The 12,668-nt window shown below is 41.8% G+C and overlaps 1 protein-coding gene across 1 annotated transcript in view; it reads right to left on the reverse strand.

Annotated features, from left to right (window-relative positions):
• lrrc52 (leucine rich repeat containing 52) overlaps positions 1-12,668 on the reverse strand; it is a 30,217-nt gene extending 17,549 nt beyond the window's left edge. Inside the window, exon 1 of the mRNA XM_008407313.3 lies at positions 10,533-12,668. Coding sequence (XP_008405535.2) covers positions 10,533-11,181 — 649 coding nt within the window. The 5' untranslated portion in view covers positions 11,182-12,668. The remainder of the gene's footprint in view (positions 1-10,532) is intronic.

The following is a 12,668-nucleotide window of genomic DNA, read 5'->3' on the forward strand; positions in this document are numbered from 1 at the left end:
CTCCCACAATGAGCCCAGATACTTAAAACCTTTATCAAAAATCTTGCAAAAATCTTAAGCTGTCAGTTAAGATAACCGACACTAATTTTTAGCAGGATATTTTTGCTCATATTTTACATAGCCTATGTCAGTAGGTCTTAGAGCACCGTAGATGTTCTGTTCTCTCGCTCTTCTCTGTAGCACACAGGTGAGGGTTTCAGAGGCCTTTCTCTTCTCGAGCATCAAACTTTTCAAAACTTGCCTTCTGTGACTGGCCAATTCGTCCTCAAGGACAGATCTCTGTAGGGTCTTTAAGGTCTCTTTAAGTTCTTCCAAAGTCGCTTTTCTTTTCGCAGTTGAGTTTTTACGCTCAGCAGTCTCACAGCAAACTTTCCCAGCCGGGAAAGTTTGCTGTGCCGGGAAACTTTCCCGGCAAACTTTCCCGGCTGGGAAAGTTTGCTGTGAATTTTTGGTGGTTTTATTCCTTGTCGATGAAGGATTGAATAAATAGTCATCGAACTCATCGTACTCAGTCGTGTCGTCCTTATGACTAGTTATCTCAGTTTGCTGTGAGTTTTTCGTGGTTTTATTCCTTGTTGATGAAGGATTGAATAAATAGTCATCAAACTCATCGTACTCAGTCGTGTCGTTCTCATGACTAATTAAATCGAAAGTGATCCATGGAAGCAGTGTGTTAAATACTTTCCTCATTCCAGTGTTGATTAAATGTGCAGCACCGAAAGTGAGGGGAGACAACATAGCCTGTGCCATACTTAAAATCTTTATCAAACACCTTGCAAAGAGTCAATGAGCTGCTTTGAAATGACCTCCTGTTTTGAGATCCAAGCATTTAGAACCTCAGATGTTCTTTCATCTATGACATAGATCTATGTCATAGATGAGGTCATAGCTACAACGAGTCACTGTAGTTCTAGGGGAATGTCTTGCTTCTGATCGTTGCTATGGACCCCGGATTAGCGGAAGAAGATGGATGGATGGATGGATGGATGGACGGACGGACGGACGGACGGACGGACGGACGGACGGACGGACGGACAAAGAATCTTACTGTTCCCCAGTTAAAAGCGACATTAATTCAGCTTTTCATGATGGCTGACAATGGCTAACCTCTTTTTTTTTAATAACACACACCTTCCCTCGTCCCTCAGACGCAGCATTAGTCAGATTACCGACGTGCTGCTCTCCATCATCTATATGATCCCTACTTCCTCTGATTCGAGAGATCGGATGCAGCGACAGAAAGCAGAGCGGGTCAAACGGAAACACACCAAGCAGTCTTCTTCTGTCACTCTGTCTCCTCTGCTTTATCATTTCTTCTTTTTCTTCCAACTCTGACAAGTTTGCCCTCATCCTCCACTCACTGCTATCCATCCTCCTTTCTGCTCTTCACACTCTCCTCTCTCATTTCCAGTCCCATTTCGCTGTTGTCACGCACATTCCCGTACACACACACACACACACACACACGCATGCAGCCACGTTGCGCATCAAAACTCGGGCTCTTGTGTTGACACTCCTCGGCAGCTCAGGTGATCGCATTGCAAACGCGCCCACGCCATGCATCACATCAGTCCTGGTTTCAAGTTCACGCCGTGAAATGCGGCGGGACATAAAAATATATGCAGGCTCCCAGCAGCCAGGCAGGCCGGCTGAATTTGATACGGTTCTCAGCACCAGATGGGTCTGAGGAACGGTTCCAGCTGATGAATAATAGATCATCTACCTGTATTAAAGTGAATCGATGCCTGCTTGTCATAATGAATGTTTTAATGGGCTGGAGTGACAGATCTGGGGTACAGCTAAAGGTAACTCCTTATTTGTCCCTTTTTGTTTTTCTCGGCTTCCTTTGAAGGCCAGTGACCCGATTTTATTTTCACGCTTTTTCTTCTTCTTCATCTTTTGCCGCAAAGTTTTATATAATCCACACATTCTTTGGAAATTTGATGCATTTCCACCATTTTGCCTGTCGTGTACCTCACCGTTTGTCTTTTATGAATATTTAACTCCATGACTGTGTGTGCTCCCCCCCCTCAGCTCTGGCTCTTTGCCCCTCGCTTATGAGCTGTCCAGGACACCAAGGGGCAGCCAGAAACGCTTTCCTTCCGTGCGAGGGCCGTCACCTCGGAAACGCTGCCAGCCCGGCGTCAGACACGCGTCTGTATGTCCTGTGCATTTGAAACGACGCACTTCTCAAAATCAGCAGCCCTATACTGTAAGCTCAGTGAGTCATTCACCGACTCCGGCGTTACATTACAACAAGAAAATGTACGTATGCTCTTGACGCCAGGAAGGAAGCGACGGCTGCGGATGAGAAGGAGAGAGTGATGAGGAAGGACGAATGAACAGCCTGGCTTAAAGTGGACAAAATTTATTCTGTTACGGTTCAAACGCAGGTGTCAAACCGGAACAACAAGCAATTAATTTATTACCAGTGACATGATAAATGATATTGCCCATTTGATGGTTAGTTTGTGTGTGTGTGTGTGTGTGTGTGTGTGTGTGTGCGTGTGTGTGTGTGTGTGTGAATGTAAGTGCGTGTGTGTGTTCGATTTTGTTTGATCGGCAGTTTTAGTGATATACCAACACAAAGTAAGAAAATAAAAACACCGTTTGCCTTTTTTTCTGTCTTCATAAATAAAACAGTGATTCTTGAGAATAGGGACAAAATGGGTTTTAATTTTCCCAATTTTTTAAAATGTATTTCTCAACCTTATGTATGCAAATATGACAAATAATGTTTTGGAAATGTAAAGATGCTAAGGTGCAGGCTCCCAGTTGCAACATTTTTTTAAAAATTAAATTTTTAATCGACCTGACCCAGAACGTTGTCATCACTATCTGAAAAAAATAAATATAAAATTATTTTTAAAATACCCAATTAGTGATATTTTTACTCATTTTACAGACAAATGCTTCACAAGACACACAAAAAAATATTATTTAAAACAACAAAAAGTCCATCTGACGGAGTTGACAGTGCATGATGGAGTTGACACAGAACTGAAGGTGATGATAAACTAGTAAAATGAAAAACTTGATACATGTGAAGTAATGCAATTTATGTAAAATACATTAAAATGAATTAATTGCACATTTAAGTGAGATTTGTCAACAATTTCACTGAAAGAGTCTCAAAAACAAAATACCAAACTACCTCAATTTATATGATGTTATTCTGAAGGCCATATTGTAGCTCATCAGGTCCATGAAATCTTTCTAATACACCAAAATTAAACTTTTAATTCACAAAATTTAATCAAAGTTTTGTAAATTGTCAGGTATAGTGTTGACACTTCATGGTTGTGACGAACAACTTAGGAATAAAGCAGAAGAAAAACTAAAGAATAACATAAGCTAACCAGAGCTAACTAGCCCGCTTAGCAAAGGAAGAGAAAGGAAGAGGTCACAGGGTCCTCAGAAGTTCTGGTGCCCCACAAGAACGCCTGATTTTTTTTACATTCTTTTTATGTCTGATGGTGTTGACAAAAACTAGGGACACATTTTAATAAATCAATTTATTGATACTTTTATAATTAATTATATGACTACTTGTACTTAATTGTCATAATATATAATTTTAGTATTTCTTTATTTGTTTTAAACTATTATAATATATTGAGTTCTGCTCCAGGACAAGGGATTTTACAGGCATCATCCACCGACTACAACGTTTAAAATAAAAAAATATTCAGCAAACACAAGGATCATATACATTGTTGTGCTCACATGAACCAGGTTAATTTAGTATTTGAAAAAATATATATATTGCGTATATTTTATTCAAATTTTGTGCTTTATCCATAGGACCTGTTTTGTCCCTATTCTCAAGAATCACTGAAAAATCAAAAAGCGGGATTCAAATTTATATCGATCCCCCTTTATTTTGACAGCCCCAAAAAACTAAAATCTAGAGCACCAAATTTCCCTCAGAGGCCATAAATAATTAATAGAGTTCACCAGTGTGTAATTTAATCTTAGTACAAATCCCAGCTGTTCTGTGAAGACCTCAGAGGTTTGTTAGAGAACATTAGAGAAGAAAAAAAAAAAACGACATGAAGACCAAGGAACACATCAGAGAGGTCAGCAATGTAACTACGTTTAGTTGTTTATGCCATGAAAGAGTCTTAATAAAAGTAAAAAAAAAAACCCATAAAAAACAATATGTAAAAGAAGGCACTTTGAGCTGGTGAGACCAAGACGTAGCTTTTTGGTTCGCAGAACACAATGCGAGGTGGAAAACCATCATCCTGGAAGCTCCTTCCCCACTGTTAAGCACCACCGTGCTTTATAATACACCTGCTGTTAAGCACGGTGGTGCTCAACAGTGGTCATCAACATCATGATGTGGAACACTTTTCCGTAGCTGGAGCAGGAAAGCTAATCACAGAGATAAACACAGACCTCAACACAGAGACAAAGCTACACTGCAGTGATTATCAAAGTGCGCTGATGTGCTGGAATGGCCCAGTCAAAGTCCAGACAAAGACACAATTGGAAATACATAGTAATGTTTGAAAATTGATGGTTGCAGATGCTCTCAAACCAATCTGAGTGTGCCTAGGCGATGCAGCAGAGAGAGAGTCGGTGAAAAAAGCGGAAAAATGCTTCCAGCCACATATGAACCGGTCAGAAGTACACTGCACTTTTAAGATTTTTATCCACATAAACCATTTATCCACTTCACATTTCCTCTTGTTTTGCAAGATTCAAACTAAACACATTGAAGTTTTTTTCTTATAAAACATTCAGCTTAAAAGTATTTAATACTTTTACAAAACACTGCAGACCTTTTTATTTGGACTGAGTTCTATCCTCTTGTTCTTTGATCACTTTTTTACCCTCGTCCTGTTTGTTTCCCCACAGAACTGAAAGCAGCTGCCAACCTCACCGTCCTGAAACCAAACTTTTGACTTCGGTGACTGTCAAAACTTGTCAACTTTTCTTGTAAAAAAAAAAAAAAAAAAAGAAGAAAAATCTCACAGAAACACACTAAACTTGCATCAATGGTTGCAAATTTAATTTAGGCTCAAGGGGCGAATGTTGAGCAAGACCTAGTTGTCTCCCGGAGTGGAGATGAGCCGTTCCCTCCGTTCCAACCGTTCAGAGGAACACTGAGGCTGCGGTTTGTTTAGTTCTTCAAGCCATTTCATGACACTACAAAAAGGCCCTTCTCAGTGGTTGTTTTTCTCATGCCGCTCTGTGACACCCGGTGACACATTTTCAGCTGCGCGGCGCTCCGTTCTCTTTGTAATTTTATCAAACTGAAGGATTTTCAGCTAACTCTGTGTTTCTTTAACTGCACTGACTGAACAACCCTTTTTTTTTTCATCACTTTTTCCACTTTCCTTCATAACAAAAACAAACACGTTTCAGCAAGAGGAGAAAGACTTGCTCTTCAAGATCACATTTCATCTCTGTTGTTCTGAGAAAGACAAGCCATTTTAAAACCAATTTTAGACACAAAGAGAGATGTAAGAGCTTCACCTCTCAAAACAGGAAGTGCATCATCCTTATACGGATTAAGACGTGCTCTCCAGATTCGTAGATCTCACCTGCCTGTTGTAGACAAAAACCCAAAACAGGCAAAGTACTCAAAACACTTTTTGCTCATGGGTTATGAATCAGATAAAATCTTTGCCGTAAGAAAAAGAAGACATCTGAAGAATAAGAAAGCAACAAAGTTCATGCCACGGCGACAAGAGATCGCTCAAGCAATGAATCAGCAGGCAGACCATTAAGGTGACTGACGATGGATGTTATTTGTGGGTGTAAAGTTTGTCTGGTCAGAAAATTTGTCATTTTTAGATGGTTTGATTAAATTTAGTTTATTTCTCTGAAAGGGTAAGTAGGGTAGACAGGCCTTTTTAAAGTCCTGGGTAGGTGCCGGTCTACAACGTCTCTACACTTCTGCTCTCAGAAAACATTTCTTCCAACTTCCTCCACCTCACTGGATAAATTGAAGCCTGAGTTCAGGGCTGCCTCAGCAAAACTCCACATTCAGCCGCAGTCTGGTTCTTGCTGCTGATTTATTAACTTTTTTTCTTTAACATATTCACTAGTTTTGAAATGCGTTAAAACTGACCCGATGTAATATTTTGCGATTGTTACTTTTATAAATTCCCTTGCCGTTTCCAGTGCTGCCTGGGACAACAAGCCATTTAATTGCAATGTAGCATTTAAAAATAAAACAGGTCTGTTACCAGACTAAACACAAAGTTTATTAAGATTTCAGGAACAAAATTCCCAAATCAACTGCAAGTAGCACAAACTCAAAAATGTTCCATCTAGCAAACAAAATTATTTAAAAAATTTAATTTTTTTTTTATTTTGTACACTGACATGTTAAACTCTGACACAAATCAAATATGATATCATATATAATGGAACAGCATCGGCTGTTCAGGCCAGATTCTCTAAACAGTTTATTAAAAATGAGGTTCATGGAGCAATTCAGCATTTCCATTCTGTGATCAATAACTTTATTGGTAACTTCCTCCAGTATTCATTAGTAATGCACACAGTATTTAATTTGATTTGTAGAAATGTTTTTTCCCAAACAATTTAATGAAACGAAAGGTTAAAATCTGCTGCTGCAGTGGTAAAAAAAAAAAGCAGCTCAATGAAGAGCTAAGCTATGAGTTTTTACACCTGTAAACATTCAATATTTTCCCACTAAAAAGAAACGAAGGTATGCTGAGTCAGAGAGCTTTTTAAACTCTTTTAAACATACTTTTTATACGATTAAAACATATGCATCCCTGCTTTTATTTTGGTTTGTTTGTGCTCAAAGTGACACGTTGCCCCTCTCCTGATTCCCACCGCCGCCTTCAAATTGAAACACAATGTGACTAAACACTAATCCATGTGTGAAATACGAGCCACGCCGTCAGCAGCAAAACAAAGTGATTGTTTTGGAGTTTTGAACCCACAAACATCCACCGCCGTTCGCACCCGACTCATATTCGCACCGAGAGACGGCGACAGCTGGAGTCTGTGGACGTCGGACTCGCAGCCCTGCAGGTCAACCGCGAGGCTTTCATGGCCGACGAAACGCTGACGGCTCCAACACAGAGCTGCTCGTTTGGCCCTCGCTTCGCCGTGTCGCACGTTTGTTTTGCAGTCGTTCATGAGGGCCGTGTACGTCCGAGGGGTTTGTCTTTGTGAGACTTTATTCATACACGCATCCCGGTCATGCATGTCATCCGTTTTCAGCTGTCAGAAATGCATTTGAGCTCTTATTTTTCCGCGGTGAGTTTTCAAAACAAGTTTTAATTTATCGTTCATTTCTTCCCAAGTTGCACTGAGATGACATTACACACATAGGGTCAAATACACACATAAATCCCTATGATATTAGGATAAACGCTCCGCCGTAATTTCCACATAAATCACACACTTTTTGTAGACACCAATAAGCTTCCAGCGTAATTCTGGCTGCATATTTGAACGCTCTTTTTTTTTTTTTTTTTTATCAAAATTTGTAGATTTAACTTGAATGTGTTCTATTGATAACTCACCTGGGTTTGATGTGTGTTTGAGAAAACTGACTGGGATGAAAACACACTTTTGTCCGCATTTTAAATTTGAAAGTGAAGCAAAAGAATTATGAGGCAGTCTTTCATTTCAACTATGTGCAGCAAAACAGCCCCACAGAATAATGCTGCCACCACAAAACAGCAGGTTCCCTTACACTCTCCCCTAAAAAATACTTAATACTCGTCTGACGTCAAATACGTTTTCTCCAGAAGGCATTTAGCCTTCGTCTTAATGCCTAAATGCCAGGGTAAATACTGGCTTGAATGTGTTTGTTTTGGATATTAGTTTGGAGGATTTCAGTTAATGTTCTGATGTTAAACTGGTTTCCCTGTGGTTAATGACACTGGTGTTTCAGTATTTCCCACTTTATGACTGACAGAACGAAGCTTTGGTGGTTCTTGGGTAATTTCCAAAAGCTGCAATTTGGGTGAGATGGAACCTGTCCGATCAGACAACAAGCCCAAGAACACAGCTGAACCATTTAAGTAAGTTAATATTAAACTTTTAGAACACCATTATTGCCATTATTGTGCAAAAACATGGAGATTATGCTAAAAAAAATAAATCAGGTCAGAATCAGGAAACCAAACAGTTTAAACAAACTCAGCTAAATTTGAAAATAAGCCAAAATTGTGCTAGAAGCTCCAAAAAGTGTTTGGTCGATGTGCAACTTGATACAGGATATTTAATCAAATATTTAGTGGGGGGTGTATGAACAAACTGGAGCTTGTATAAATCATTTTCACTACATGTGTGACAGAAAATGTCCACAAGAAAGTCAAACTTTTTTTATTTCATTTTTTTTATTTCGTCCTTTCAAAGCACCAAAGCGAGTCATGATGTTCATGCATGTGAACCTATGAGGCATTCATCAACAAACCTGCTCAGTCAGAATATCAACTCTGATTTTGAGAAATAGAACATCAGATGACATAAATAAGCAAGCTCTCTGTTTATGTGCAACACTTTTTCAGAGTCTGGCTCAGCTGAAGGCGGATAACAACTTTAGGGACTCTGTGCCAGGAGGAGAGCTTCCTCTCAAGCTTCTCATTTCACCCCAGGTCCCCGCAGCTCACACACCGATTAGCACTCTGACACACACACATGCAGAAACACCCACATCCACGAACACTGCCCTTCATCAGATCGTCAATGTCCATCTTTTTCGAGCTCCATCATTAACCATCTGGACTGAAGGGTCACAGTGTGTGTTTGGGTAGTACCTACTCAAACACACACCGATGAGCCTTTGTGGATTTGTCTGTGTGTGTGTGTTTGCGTATCCAGAAGGGGATTGTGTCGAGCAATGAAAAAAAAACCAACAAATAGTACAAGAAGGACATCATCGTCCCTTAAACACTGACTCTGGCCTCAGGCTTCCTATAGACACTGAGTTATCTTTGATGAACACATCAGCTATAAAAAGCAACACACATGTTGTTACGAGTCCTGACCTTAGCTCACCTGCTTTGGAGCTGCACTCAATTAACATTTACCGACAGCTCGTCTGGGCTGGTCCTCAACCGGAGGGAAACGTCCTGGTTTATCTTATTTGAGGACTCGCTCTGACAAAGTCCCTCCTTGCATCTTAATGGACATGTCGGCAAAAACCCGCTAAACCCTTATCGAGTAGTGAAGGGCAGCTTGAGGGGAGTGTGTGTTGCAGGAAGTAAGGTAAGAAAATCTTCAGACTTTCTCAGTTGGACTTACTTTGACTAGGCCATCCCCCCCTCCTCCTCCAAAAAATAAAAAATGCTTTGACCTAATCAGTTCCATTACTCAGTATTGTCCTCCTAGTTGTCCGCTCAAGGCTTAAGCAGCCTCTTATGGTTTCATTTCAGAAATGCTCCAGCCGTATTCATGTTTAAAAAAAACATCCACACAACCTGCTGCTGCCACCAGGAGGATCCGCCTCTACAAAGAGTGGAGGCCAAAACCTTGAGATGACGTCCTACTGCCACATGCATGACGTGTTCCCCTTATGGTTTGAGACAAACTTTCAATGGCACCTTTTAGTGACTACAATTCAACAATGCATTTTGTTGCCACTCATTAACAAAGGACAGACTTGTTGAATGCATATCTTTGCACAAGTAAGGCTTCCTTTCCTGGTGGATGGCCACGTCTTGGTAGGGTCGGACTTGTGCTTGACTTGTGCTCCGTGACAAGTTCAGAGTTTGGGATATTGTTCTGTTAAACTTCTCCACAACTTTCTTCCTGACCCGTCTGCTGCGTTCCTGGGCCTTGATGCAGTTTGCTCATTAATTAAGAGCCAGCTTGGCTCTATTAGCTGACTTTAAGAGGACGCCGGTCGCACTGGATTTTACTTAGAGGTGTCAGAGTAAAGGTGTAAAGAAAATTACAAACAATAATCATGTTATTCGACTTCACAGTTATGCACTGTGTGACAAGATGGGTCAAATTAATAAATATTCTTGCAAGGCTGTTTAGACACAAAGAGGACGTGCATGTACATTCACAAAATGCATAAAGAAGCAAAGATGCCATTTATTAGCAGCTAAATTAATAGAACTCTGATCATCTGAGTGAAAGTGTCAATAATAATAGGGGTGCTTTGGCTTATGGATTTATATTTACTCTCCAAGCCAGAAAAAGGAAAAGATGCCGCACAGCAGAGGCATTTTCAGCAAATAACAATGCATAAGATATTTTATGTTGGAATGTTTCTTAAAATGAATAAATAAAAATAACTTGATATGCATTAGGGGTGGACATTTATTGTATCATTTATCATGACAAATTACTTATGATAGAAATTTTTGATTTATTGCTATGATAAATTCAAATGAATGATGTTTAAAATGTCGCAAAACTGTCCTGGCAGGATTGATAGCTTTGCCATTTGCTCCAATGTTTGTTCAATAATAAGTACATCGCGAATATCGAAAAGTTTAAGACCGTATCGCCTACCCCTACATCCATCAACAATGATTGCTGAAAACTGCCTAATCGGACAGGGTTTTGACCGAACTCACCTTGGAACTTGAATCCCTCTATCTGCACCCACAGGCAGAGGTCCTCGGTGTCACAGTCGCACCTCCACGGGTTCCCGCTGAGGCCCAGAGAGCGCAGAGCCGGTAGTGCGATCAGACTGCTGATGTTCAAGACCGTCAGGTTGTTCCGACTCACGTCCAGGACCTGCAGAGCAAAGTTCTCCGAAAAGGCGTCCGGGTGGATCTCCCCCAGACTCGGATTGTCCGTCATCCGGAGCATCACCAGGGAAGAAAGGGGCCCGAAAGTCCGGTCCTCGATCTGCAGCAGCGTGTTGAAAGACAAGTCCAAGTAGGCGAGTTTCCGCAAGTTCCCGAAAGTGGACTCGGAGATTTCTGTCAGCGAGTTGTTGCTACAATCGAGATAGACCAGGTCGGACAGGTAGTTGAGCTGAAGGGCCGGCAGGTCCGCGATGCGGTTGTTGGAGAGGATGAGCTGCCGGGTCGCCAGGGGCAGGTCGTTGGGGAACAGCGTGAGATCCTGCCCGGCGCACTGGACCACCAGCTGGTCGTCGCACACGCATCCGTCGGGGCAGCCGGCTGTGAGCGCCGGAGACGGGGCCACCCCCATCACGAAGATAAAGAGGAAGAGAAGCCGGAGGGAATGGGCGCTGGGCACGGGCAAGAAACGCATGACGAGGCCGCCCAGGGCGTCATGAACTCGGGCTGAGCTGGACCAGCGCTCCCCGGCGGCGCTTCCCGGGCATCCTGCATGAGTCTGGGGAGCGGGGAGAGAGGAGAGAAGCCTGCGCTGGGAGTCCAGCCGTCGCTGCCTGACAGCCTGCCTGATGTTTCTATCCAGCCTCTCTTTCTCTCTTGGACAGACTGTCGGTCAGTCAGTCAGTCACACGCACGCCGGCGCGCCGCCACAAGGCATTATAGCAGAAGGTGACCGGAGAGACCTACCAGACTTTGTCCCACCTGAGGACCACAAAACAGCGGGACGTCGCCAAAAACTTCCTCCGAGTCTCATCTTCGGGCATCAGCCGTCTCCGACAGAGTGCATTGTTTGACTAGTTTCCAAACAAGATGCCACGACTTGCAGAAATCGGCTGAAATCCTGAATGTTGCAGACTACTTTTGCGCAACCTCCCTTTTGTTGTTGTTTGCCTTTTTTTTAAATATATATATCTTCGCCTATCAGGTGTGTGTGTGTGTGTGTGACGCTGTCCTGCAAACAAAACAAAAGCCGATTTCCCCCTCTCCTCGGAGATCGGTGCGTCCTTCCCCGGTGTGACCGCGGCGCTCTGCTGCGCTGTACTGATGCTCTGTCTGCCGCTCAGCGCGCCCCACTGCGCTCCCCCCTCCTCCTCCTCCTCTGCACATACGCGCTCAAACCGCAGCTACACACACACACACACACACACACACACACACACACACACACGGACACACACTTGTACGTGTGTGTGCCCGTGTGTGACTCAGCCATGTAGGTGATTTGTGCTGGTGACGTCACAAGGTGATGCCCTTTTTCAGAAAACCAGACGTCCGGTGAACAGATGCGCAAACAAAATGAGAAGCAGGGCCGGCCCGAGGCAGAAGCGAACCATGCGGCATAAGTCTATTTAACATCTAGTTGTTTTATTATTATTATTAATAATGCAAGGTTATACAGTTTTCTCCAGCATAATGGAGATTAGTGTAACATATACAGCACTGCATCTAGATCACCTGTTGCTGAATGAATATGAAATAATTCATATCACGAATGGCAGATTTAACATGCGTAGCAATAAAAATGTATTACTGATCGTACAAAAAGTTGATATTCATGAACACATTTATAAGTTTGTCAGCTGTTTATTCTCTGTTTTTATGTTTCAAAATCTAGAAAACAAATGTTTGGTAACATTATTGTAATGTCATCATTTAAAACGTTTGATTTTAGCAGTAGAAGAAATTAATAGCTGCCTTTCCATTTCACAATAAAGCAATATGTTACCAATTTAGCTCTAGATTCTTTGTTAAAACACAGTGATGTGATAGTGGAATGTCATATCATCCCATGTATAAATCCATGAAGACAGAGTGCAATATTTTACAGCTTTATATTTTTAAATTGACCCAGTATAAAGTTATCAGACTCCAGTTTAATGATTAATATGTGCTCAGTGCTTC

This window comes from Poecilia reticulata, chromosome 4 (genome assembly GCF_904066995.2).
Source record: "Poecilia reticulata chromosome 4, P_reticulata-male-v2, whole genome shotgun sequence".
Lineage (NCBI taxonomy): Eukaryota > Metazoa > Chordata > Actinopteri > Cyprinodontiformes > Poeciliidae > Poecilia > Poecilia reticulata.